The sequence below is a fragment of the Muntiacus reevesi genome, chromosome 1, assembly GCF_963930625.1.
Source record: "Muntiacus reevesi chromosome 1, mMunRee1.1, whole genome shotgun sequence".
Lineage (NCBI taxonomy): Eukaryota > Metazoa > Chordata > Mammalia > Artiodactyla > Cervidae > Muntiacus > Muntiacus reevesi.
The window spans coordinates 103707136-103719333 of NC_089249.1; the positions used below are offsets into that span (position 1 = coordinate 103707136).

General features: G+C 36.1%; 1 protein-coding gene across 2 annotated transcripts in view; it reads right to left on the reverse strand.

Moving 5' to 3' along the window:
• Window positions 1-2148: 2148 nt before the first annotated feature.
• The window catches only part of SLC30A7 (solute carrier family 30 member 7), an 88173-nt gene continuing 78123 nt past the window's right edge, over window positions 2149-12198 (reverse strand). Inside the window, exons 10-11 of one of the 2 annotated variants that reach the window (XM_065907935.1) lie at window positions 11433-11582; window positions 2149-3484 (exon numbers count right to left, since the gene is read on the reverse strand). In XM_065907935.1, coding sequence (XP_065764007.1) covers window positions 3437-3484; window positions 11433-11582 — 198 coding nt within the window. In that variant the 3' untranslated portion in view covers window positions 2149-3436. Of the gene's footprint in view, window positions 3485-3512; window positions 7438-11432; window positions 11583-12198 lie in introns of those variants that run through there. The other variant, XM_065907927.1, reaches the window with a different exon arrangement.

Genomic DNA, 12198 nt, shown 5'->3' on the forward strand with positions numbered 1-12198 from the left:
AATCAGGAACTGGTTACACAAGAGTAGAAAAGTAAAAAAGAGTAAAAAATTAATTATATCTTTCATAAAGAATACTATGGAAATAATATTCTAAACCTCATAATTAGCTATGAAAAATAATACATTAAAACTCCATTTATAAAGTGCCTTAATGTACCAAAAATGGAGGTCAGATGTCTTTTTATTTAAAAATGCTTCTTCATCACATTTACATAAAGGCAAATATTATTACACTGGAGACATAGTACAGAAGAGTAGAAAGAACTCTTGACTTGGAGTCAGAAAACCTGGATTCTTGTCTTGACTTTGCCACTATAATTATCTCTGTGACCTTGAGCAAATGACAGCATTTCTGGGTTTCAGTTTTCTCATCTGTAAAACGAGAGGTAGAACAAGACTGCTTCTACAGACAGTCTCCTCGGATGTAAAATTCTAAAATTCTATGTTCAGCGATGAATTATTTTTATTCTTAAGTCCCAGAATTATATTAGAGGATGCTACCATATTAATAATATCTATTAAGTTGATTATTCCGTAGGAGGTTAAAAAAAGTATTAGAACTCTGATCAACTGCATTTGGAGTCAGTGATTTGGCTGTTTAACAAAGGTGCACAAAAGTCACAGTATTTTGGCTACTGGGGTATACAAACAGGCTTTGAAGAATACTGGAGCATTCCAGGTATAAGGGAAATGCCAGTTACATCTGTTTCCACTTCCTCATGTCTCAGCAGAAGAGGCTGTGGGGATGTATGGGGAACACTGAGCTACAGATAAACTAGATACTGTCTTTCAACAAGGCGCACAAGGAGCCAGCAAAATAAGGGAGCTGTGAACAGGTTAAGCCCTTCATCTCGGTCAATGTAGTCTTAGATGTAAAAACACAAAACTAGTCTAGGTATATTTCTATTTGGGGAAGTTTACTTGGCAAGGTAAACATTCCCTGAGCAATACAAATTTGTTCTCCAGAGTATATTTTGGTTCTTAAAATATTAGCAAAATTATATCCCAGATGTTTTTCCCCCAAATTAGCCCAACATTAGAATCCCCAATAGAGACATTCTAAATGTATTTTATAAGAATAATCAAGTAGTATTTCTCAGTGAAATTATCTACTTTAGCAGTACATCTGTGCCAAGAACACTGAGAAGACAAAAGTATTTCCTAAGAGTGAGAAAAAAAATTGTTTTCCTGTTGTACACGCAGGTTTAAGAACATTTAATTATATCGTAAATGTTAATGCCAACCTGCTAAATGATATGAATTGGAGATCTCTTATAACAGGTGCAAAATAAAGAGTTTCATCCTGGTCAAATGTCCTAAAAAACCACACTCATGCACTTGTGTACTGAGAGTGTAAAACTTAAAGTGATGCATATTTTGACAGAAAACTTCACTTGGAATGGAGGACTCTATGAAAGGCAGAAGTGGATCTTCAGTGTGCACTGGTAAATTTTACAGCCCAATGCAAATATTACCTCTGTATGCAAAGGATCAGTACAGTTTCACATAATTAGGTTTTAAAGGCACACATCGAAGTCCCTGCCTTCATGCAGACCTGTCACTTTCCACAATATGCCAAAACCTACAGAGTATCTCAGGCTTGGCAGTGGATGCAAACTTCCAAGTGACTACTTAGAGTGAAAAAGCAGTACCATTATCAGAACATTTCCTTTTATATTACCCTCTTGAAACATCTTAACAATTGTTTCACTTAAAAGTATTCTGTTGAGGAATTTTTAGCTTCAGAACTACCTGGCAGTATGTAAAAATACTTTGAAAATACTACGTAATCTGCAGAAAAAGGAGACTATCAATAGCTCACGGCAATCTGCAGTGGTTTAGAAAAGCATGAAGCAAGTAGTCTGCAATTTACAGTATATTTCATAAATTGTAGGTCAGAAATAGGGTAATAGGTACTCTGAAACTTAAGACAAAACCAACAGTGATTTCTGCCACATCAGTGAAAAAGTGCTTATTACTTATCTTCACTCTAAACATTCATTTCCATCCTGCAGGGTTCCCCCCCCAAATTTTTTTTTTAATTTTTCCTTTTCAGTTAAAAAGGAATGTACATTATGAGAAAATGAAGTACAGTGGGAAAATATCTATGCAGATCAATTTCTTCATAAAACACAGAGAACATTTAAGTAGAGTGTTCGAGCACTTATCTCAAATTGCAATTTTATTTTTCAAATAAACAAGAACCTAGAAATCAACTTATTTATGAACTTCCAAGATACTTGTGTTAGGAGTTCTACATTAGCACATTTACTCCATACCTTCAATACTTCAAACTCAGTAAAATGCCATTTTAGGATTCCTGAAAGCAACTGTATTTTTGCAATGCTTGCATAGGAAAACAAATTATAGAACTTGGCATTTGAAAAACGAAAAAGCAAAATAACATTGTCACAACCTTTTCTGCTTTCACTCTACATGCTTTTCCCTTTCATTAAGAGAATCTTTAAAAACAGCAAAGAGATACAGGAAAGTTTATCATAGACACAGTAGCTTTTTCAAAATTTGAAATTCAGCAGATGTCATAAGTCAAAACATCTGTCTGTATAACAGAAGCATCTGCAAAGTTTTGAAAACACAGTCCACAAAATAATTTAATAACTGAATTTGATTTAAAAAGCAAAATAACACCTTTTATTTTTTGATGAGAGAGCAATAAAAGGCAAATTTTTCTGTATCTAAACCTATGCTTGAAGTACACAAAAAGACATCTGTATATGTTACTAACAAGAGTCTTATTTTGTACAGAATACAGAATACCCATTAAAAAAAATACACATGACCTTTGATGGAACATTTCTATGCTGGCAAATACATTTTCTGATACAAAGGCACTTTGAAAACCCAATATGGTTTGGTTCATAAGTTTGCAAGGTACAAACAATTTCACAAACATATGATTATATTGAAAAACGTCAACAACTGTGACATTACATATAAAACAGATTTCCATTTCTTTTTTTTTTTCTTTTTTAAAATAACACTGGTTTTGTGGGAATGAAAGCAGTGGTTTCCAGCAGCTTCAGTGAAGACATTCCAGATGATTAGAGACCCACAGTCTGAATTTCTTACTGACTAGGATGAGGGGTGGGAGTGAGGGCATTTGAAATAAAAAAAAAAAAAGGAAACAACACCGAGAAAACAATACCCTGGAACCAAACTAGAAACCTCAGAAATCAAAATGGTTTGGTGAGAAGAGCACAAAGACAAGACCAGAAGTCCAGGAGAGGTCCTCTTACTTCTGACCCCTTAGTTGTAAACTCCCGGCAGAGCACAAACGGTGGACTCCACCTGGTCTACTTGGCGCTGGGGAGTTGTAGTGACGATTTCTCATTTTAGAAAGCTAGGTACAATGTTTAGGATTGTACAGTACCAGAAAAATTAGGTCCCCCCAAAAAGCATAGTTTCTTTTCACTCATTACATGGCCGCAAAGTCAATCTGTACATAAAGCTGTCTCACTCCGGCCTGAAAAGTTAAAAAAAAAAAAAAATAAGAAAATTAAACAAACTATAACAGACTATATATTTCTGAAAAGTAGTAGGAAAAAATTTTTTTCTTTCTTTTTGAAAAAGGGAAGAATTATTTTTCTCTTCTGTCTTTAGGAAAGAATTCTCTATTTTTCATCATAAAGTGCCAATAATTTTATTTTAGAAACAAGTATGTTAATAAGTTACAAAAACAAACAAAAAAATTCTCCATATAGCTCTACAAAAGAAAGCTGTGCTACTAATTACATGCCTTGCCCAAGTGAATTTTGGAAAAATGAGGTTATCCATCTACCTGTATTCTCCTAGAGAGAACACTACAGTGATTGACGAGTTGGCTACTAAAACCAGAAATCAATGCCATCTAAATCTCCCTATGATAAATGATTTGTAAACACTGAAATAAGTAAAACCATCTATTAGTTATTCATTCCTTTACACTCCAACTCATCCCTTCAATTTTGGATATAAACTTGCTATTCAAGGACACTGATCTCAAAATTGCCCCCATCTCTTCTGTTATCAATTTTTCTATATTTGCTGTCTACAATTCCTTTACTCTCTTCTCTCTTGAAACCGTTTCAACCAAACTTTTGTGGCCAACCACTTCCCCTAAATTGCTCAGACCAGTGCTCAATTCTCAGTCCTCATCTTAGTGACTCGTCTAGCAGCAAGGACACAGGGGATCAGTTCCTTCTGCTGAAACACTTTTCCCACTCTTAGCTTCCACAGAGTACTCACTGATTGCCCTTTTACCTCACTTATCAGTCGTTCTCAGTCTCCTTTGTGGGTTCTGCCTCCTGTCTTTGAACACTAAACACTCAAATACCCGAAGACTCAATCCTCAGATCCCTTCTTTTTTGATACTCCCCCCTACATGGTCTTACCCAATATTCAGACTTTCAGTACCGTCTACATTCTCACACTTTTTGTAGGCTGAAACCTACCTACCATATACTTGACAGTTCTACTCATGAACATCTGAAAGCACCGAAACACAGCTAAGCTGATCACTATCTCCTTCCCTCAAACCTGCTGATCAGGTATCTTCTCCAGCTCAAGTCCTCCCTCAATGCTGCAACTGCTCTGATCACTTTACGGAACCTCCACGGCTATCCCCTGGCCTGAGTCTCTATCGTCTCTTACCTGTATTTTGTAATGGCCTGTGATCTAGTTTTCACTCTTTTAGCTTTGCACTGCTTTGGTCTGTTTCCAGCAGAGCTGGAAACTACGGTGCTGCCACTCTATCACTCAAACCCAACAACAGTTTAATCTTCCTTAGTCCTTAGGTCTGAGTCCTTATCTTTAAAGGCCTTTAAAGCCCTCCCATGATCTGGTCCTTGATTCCTTCTCTTGTTTTACTTTGTACTCTTCTCCCTTTGGTCACTCTGTTCCAGCCACAACTGGCTCTTCTGCCTGGAACAATGGTCCTAAAGACTGCCGCATGACACATTCCCTCTCTTGTCACATCTCTACTCAGATGTCAGTGAGGACTACTCTGACCACCCTATATCAAACGCAGTCAATTCATTCATCCAACAAATAGTTTTGTGCATCTCTTAGAATTCCTGGTACTGTTCTATCCCCTGGGAATACAATAGCCAGCAAAACAGGTATAAAATACCTTGTGCTCATGGAGTTTATAAGCTATTGGGAACTAGGAAGGAGGGTAGATGATAAAAAACCAAGTATATATAGTATGTCAGATGAGACGATGAGATAGATATCATCTATCTATCTATCTATCCATCCATAAAGGAAAAAAAAAACAAAGCTTGGTACAAGAAACGGTAAATGCCTCAGCACCTCTGGTCTCTCTACTCTGCTCTCCTTATCTATAACACTTATTACTTGCTAATATATCATAAAACTTCTTTGCTGTGATACTGTTTATTGTCACTCTTCATTGATAATGGACTCTCTCTGAAATAAAAAGATTGTCTATTTTTTCACTGCTGACTCCCAGAACCTCAAGGAGTGCCCACCACACAGTAAGTGATTAACAGTTGGATGAAGTGAAATTCTACTAATTTCCTTCTTTCAAATAAACAATTTGAAAAACATTAAAGCATGCAATCAGTTACAATAAGCACTTTGTCAGTAACACAGAATGAAAAGTAAATTCGAACATTTAAAAGAAAGGAAAATCCAGAGTGGGGGATAAAATAATAATGCTACCTTTTCATAGGAATTTCTGGGCTCTTCAAAGCATTGCTTCTAGCATGGCTTTCTTTCCCCCTAGCATTCAAGTTGGAGGGCTGTGCCCAACACTATGAATGCCCAAAGAGGCAGGAGCTGCTCTAATGAAATAAAAAGCCCGATACGACCCCAGTGCCTTTCCAGCACAGAAAACATGTTAGCTTTTTTGTCTCATTAAAAAGGAAAAAAAAAATCCTTGCTGTGGTAAAGTTAAAGTTCTCTGAAAATGCATTTAACAGCATGTACTCCTTAAAGAGGTCTGTGGCAGAAAAAAGATAGAACTTAATATCTTACGATTTTAAGCTAAAAACTGAAACAGAATCTCAGTTTTTCTAATTTTAGAATTGTGGATAAATATCAACCCTACCTATCTCACAAAACTGTTGTGTATAATACATCATTCAGTATTTGACATTTAATAAACCCTTGTTAGTAACAGGCACTACTGTAAGGATCATGTGTGAACATATGAGAAAGATTTTACATGCTATAAAAAACAAATTATGATTGATTATATTTGATTTACTCAACCAGATGGGCCCCAAAATAACTGTACTTAGGAAACCCTTTTGCAAATTTCTTGCATATCTAACCTCAAGTTGTTCTTCAGTGGTCAAGTTGTATCCAACTCTTTATTGCCCAAATAAACTGACTTAATTTCTTTTCAACAAACTTGTTAATGAAAGTTAAATGGACAAAATAAGTTGGTCTCCCATTATTATCTCTGCCACTTTCCTAAATGCTGGTCCAAACACAGTGAAGATGGTAATAAGAAATGAGGTAGCCCAAGGCAATAAAAAAAAAAAGGGAGAAAAACAAAGAGGCTAGGTAAATTGATCTTTGCATAATCATGAGTTAATTACTCAAGCTGGTATTTTTCCCCTAAGGGCCCACTGCTTCATACAAAAGCTCTGTCTAACAGAAAAGTGATGCGTTTCACCCATCTGGCTGGATGGGCACAGCTTTAGGTCTTCCAGTTTCCCATTTTCCTTTCTCAATTTCCTTCGAAGTAGATAGAAAAAGTGAAATTTTCAAAGACTCCTATAGTATGTCACCTACTTGCTGAACACAAACTAGATTTCCTATACAGTTTATTCCCATGACAAATACTCCAGGAGATCAGAACGGGGCTTGGTTCCCTTAAATATTCTACTATCGGGATGACACTAGCACTCAGAGGCCTGCTGAGGGCTGTCCTTCACAAAAGTGAAAACCATAGGATAGTTGTAGCTTATATCCTGAGAATCATGTACAAACCATAAAAAAATCAGTTAAAACTTTTTAAAATGGGAAAGACAGTTATTTTAAACACCTATGCTTCTAAGAAGATTTAGAAAAATAAATAATATGGCTACAGAAAATTAATGATTGTACTTCTCTACCAATTCTCAAAAACTACAGAAACTTTCTACTTTAGTTTTTGACTGAAAGCATTAATCTTTACCCCATAAAAATGAATTTTTGAAAAACTGCCTAAGTCTCTCATGTGAAAACAAAATCATCTCAGAATTCATGAAATAGTGACTGAAAATGATGAAATTACAAGTCTTGAACAATCACGTGGGTCTGGGCTCCCTTTTCTATAAACTGGGGCTAATACCCCACCTGTCTTGTAAGGATAGACTCATGCATTAGGCACCCATCACAGTGCTTGGCATGTGGAGGGCTCTCAATAAGGCCAGTTGCTGATGCTGTTGTTCTGTCCACCATCATCGACAAATGAGCACTTAAACCCTGTGGATTAATGAAAAACAACCAACACTTACAAAAGATTAACACCCCCCCACCCCCAAACAGGAAAGGGTGGAAAAAGAGCTCACCACCTGGAAGACTGGATAGCTTTTTCCTCCTTTCTACTCTCACCTCCCAGGACACAACAAGTGGGGTGATGTCTGCTGTCAGAAACACTGAAGGGATTATGCATGCAGGAGAGTGGTGGAGGTGGGAGGTTCTGAATCTTGAGGAACTCTCAACTGGGCTAGTGAGGAGGCTCTTCAGGTTCCTCCTGGGTATCAGTGTTAACTTCTATTTTGAGCCTAGAGACTAGAGAACAGAAGGCTGAAGCAGGAAGTCGAGGAGTTAGGACTTAACAGGCAGAAACAGGCCAGAAGAGAAAAAATGGAAGATAGCAAGATAGAAGTTCTATTGAAGAGTAAATAACACGCATTAAGTTAAATTGTCTTTTCTGCTTTGTGGAGCTGAGGAGGGTTATGAGCCCAAGTATGTTCTAGATTTTTCTTCTAACATTATTTCTAAACAAAAGTGTGTCTAAAAAATTAACAGATAATATCAGCCAGTTCAAAACAAGAAACATAAAATGATAAACTGCTTTCCTCATCCAGTTTCCCACGTCCACATCCTGCTCAAATACTAAATGTAAATAATGTTTTCTAGTTCATCAATTCCCAAAAGATACATCATTTTTAAAAAGTTAGTGCATGCAGTGAAGAGAATGGACTTTTTCAATGTCAACAAAAACCTTGTAGTTTAAAACTGGATTATCACTTAACCAATAATCCCAAAGAAATATAAATACTGAAGAGACTTCTACCAATTCACTTGTGTTATTCTACATTCGTGACAGCAACCCAGCTGCCTTAACCATTCATGATTAAGTGATAACTATGGAAAATGAAAATAAAAAGACATGCTTAATGTACAGTTCCAAAAGAGTCACAAAGCTTACAGATTTATAAACAAAACAAAAAGTTATAGTTCTCAAATTTAATGTTAACCTCAAAGTTACCTCCATACAAATTTTAACAAGAACAACTTAAAACATTTTTTTGATAAATTTAAGATCAGCTCTAAGAAAAATACTTTAAAATATCATAGAAGCACCAGGTATTGAGAAAATTCTTCTTTTGGTCTTTTGGAACTAAGGCCACCAGTATTTAAAATCTTTCTACAAGAAAAGTACTTAAAGCATTAGTGTAATTTTTTTCTAAAAAATGAAGCAATCTGAGTTTTATTACTTTTAGTAAGTAAAATCTATGATTAAGATAGAATTTAAATTTCTAAAAAATGTAAAAAAACTTAAATTTCAATTCAAGAATTGAAAATGTTACTGCAAGCCCTAGGATATACTCATAGGATAATGAATATGTGTGATGAGGGCATAAGCAGAAAAGGAAAATAATTTTTAAAAAATCCTTCGATTTCACATATTTCAGAACCAAAAATAATTATCACACATCAACTTACAATCATTAAATGTGTGGAATGAAAGTTATGAGTAGGGTGACTTCACTCTCCCCACTGGGAAAAATGTGTTGAACCATTTTCACTGCAAGCCTAAGACAGTCCCTGGTCTCTGCAAGGAATGAAATCAAGCTGGTTTGACCTTAGCTGATAAAAAGGCTTAATTATGTTTTAGAACTGAAAATTTCCAAAACCCAAATACAGCTTCCAAAACCAAAGAAGAAGCTGAGTAAACTCAATTTCAGCCATTTTCAAAGCCAAGATTTCTACGGTTACCAGACGAACCTCCCTCCACACACTTCAATTACAACTTCAGCAGTTCTTAGCACAGACACCACTGCTTGTGCATTTCTAAACCAGTAAATCACACTTCTTTCTCAGAGGGAGAACTGTGACTTAAGTGCCAAAGTTTTAGGACAGCATGAGGTATTCTAAAGCTGGACAGGCGCTCATGCTGTGAGGGTGGAAGGACATGGTATAACTAGGAGAAAATCGATAGACTGAAGGAAAGAATCATGATCTAGAAATGACACTGGAAAGCAAGGTTGTTGAAAGCTACTGAAGGCTAGCCATGCTCTCCTTTTTGCCTCTGAAAAAAGGAGGAGGTGTGAGAAGGATTCTGACTTACTGTGAAGGTTTTTACATGCTGCATTATGAAACTCACAAAAGTATAGATTTCTTACAGCACCTGCTAAGAAAAGACTTGGTTCTTAAAAAAGTCTAGGATAAATAAATGAAACTAGTATATTGTTTTGCAGTAGAGTAAGTCTTGCTGTTGCCTACATTATAGGACCATTTCATTAATTATTCCAAAGGAACATAACCACACATCTCTCTTTTACTAGACAAGAGAGATCATTTAATTTATGCTAAGGTCCTGAATTTAAACTGTCCATCTGTCCCTCTCTCTTTCTCTCATTTGTAATATGAGGCTTAGAAGGGTCTTTAAGGCTTTAGAGAGAAAGTAACAATTGAATCGGACCTTTACATTAGAGTAGGATTTTTGTCTCACACAGATAAGTAGTGTCCAGTGGGGCTGGAGTATGACGTACATGGCAGTGAATAGCAGGAGAGAGGCTTGAAAAGTGAACTGGATCATGCTAAAAAGTTTGGGCTCTATCCTGGTGGTAATGAGGAACCACCGAAGTTTTATTTTTTAACTTTTTAGCTTGAAAAAGACTTAAAGACAAAAGAATAGAGCAATAAATACCTATCTACCCATCACCTATATAAACCAATCGCCAATATTTTGCCATATTTGCTTTTTTTTTCTGTATGTGTATTTATTTGTAATCCTTTTCTCTTTTGCTGAAGCATTGGAAAGTTAGACATCCTGATGCTCTGCCACTAAATCCTTTGGCATGTAAATCCTAAGAACATGAGTTTTCTTCTACAGCCACAGTACCGTATCATACCAAAGAAGTTTAACACCTACACAATTATGTGAACTATTATGTATCCATATTTCAATTTCCTGATTACCCAGCAGTTTCCTTTGTGATGTTTCTCCCCGGTTTAAGGTCCAGTCAGGCACCACACACTGCCATTTAATTGTGAAGTCTCCTCTAATTTACAAAAAGCCGCTATCGTTCCTCTTATTGCTTTCATGACCCTTTTTAGGAGTCCAGGGTGACAGGCCACAAGCTGGGTTTGTCTGGTCGTTTATGAGTGACTAGATTTACATTAACTCTTCTGGCAAGAGTATTACACAGGTCAGGTATACTTCCCACTGCATCACATTAGGAGGCCTGGGTCAGTTTTCAAGCACAGATTTTTATGGCATGGAATCAGTTTCCACATTAGATTTATGTGTTAGATAAATTTGGCAGCAGCATCAACATCTACATTTTCTGCCAAATATTTCCAGCAAACCAGAACCAGCCCCCTCCAAAAAAAATCTGTGGTCTCTCTCTCCTCAGATATTCTTGACATGATGTTCTTATTTTCCCAGTAGGTTCAGAATAACCTAGTAATCACTTTTAGTTTATCAGTCACTATGTCAACTCACGATGGCATAAACATTACCTGATATAATTTGGTTGCAGCCATGAACTGACTAATTCATGATTCCATATACAGAATTAAGAAAAACTCAAGAGCATCTTAAGTCATTACATCACAAAGAAGGAGCAGTGGCTTTGCTATCGACAAATATGTTAAAAGAGAGTTTGCTTTAAGTTAAAGCGACTTACCAGGCATTATTCTTATTCCAAATACTATCTTAGAACTCCTAGCTTCAAACAGCATATAACATGTTTTATAAGGAGTGTCAGTAAAGGAGAATCTACTTTTTCATAAGGAGCTCAAATCAGCTCAATGATGAATAAACAGGACTATCTTCATTAAGAGTATTCACAAAAGCAAGGATCTCCCAAATTTGACTCTGTGATTGAAAAAATCTTTTATATATACCTCACAGTATAGAATATATATATATATATTTAATATGATAAGTAGTAAATATTTTTAAAACTAGTAGATACAATAAATTCCTAGACCCTTAAAAGAGGTTAGTAAAAATATCATACCTGAGTAAAAATGTTATGCGTTTGGCTTAAAATCCACCTGGCATCTGCATCAGGTGCTACTACTAATTTCAAGGTCCCAACATAAACATCAGAACATAAGGTCCAGAAATGCTGTTCTTGTAAACTGTAAACTCCTTGCAACTGCTGCACCTAAAATACGAAGAGCAGATATTAACATGAAATCAAATATAAGTGGGTGCAATGTAAATCATTACACAACACATCAGTAAACATGGAGTGTACCCTCTAAGGAAGAACGTGGGCTGGTGGGGTGGGTTCAAATTGATTAGCAAACACCTATTGAGTACTTACTACATGCTGGTACTATGATAGGTATTCAGGAAATATAAATGAACACATATCAAAATTTGCAGGGCATAGCTAACAAGAGTGCCCAGGGGAAATTTACATTTTCAAATACAGCTGACCGGAGAAGAGTGCAGGGGAAGGGACACCAGCCTGCCGCTCAGTCAAAAATCTGGGGATGCAACCAACCATGGATCATACAGTACTGTGGAATTTACCACTGGGGGGGAAAAAAAATCCATGTATAAGTAGAACGTGCAGTTCAAACCTGTGTTGTTCAAAAGTCAACCATACATCGATCAGAGGATAAATATAAATACAAATGAGCTAAGAAATTAGGAAAAGAACAACAAAGTCAACTTAAGAAATAAAAAAAAAAAGAAATAAAGGACGGGAAGCAGAAATGCGGAAATGATGGAATTCTCAATGTCAGAACAATATTTCTTTGAAAAAAATCAAT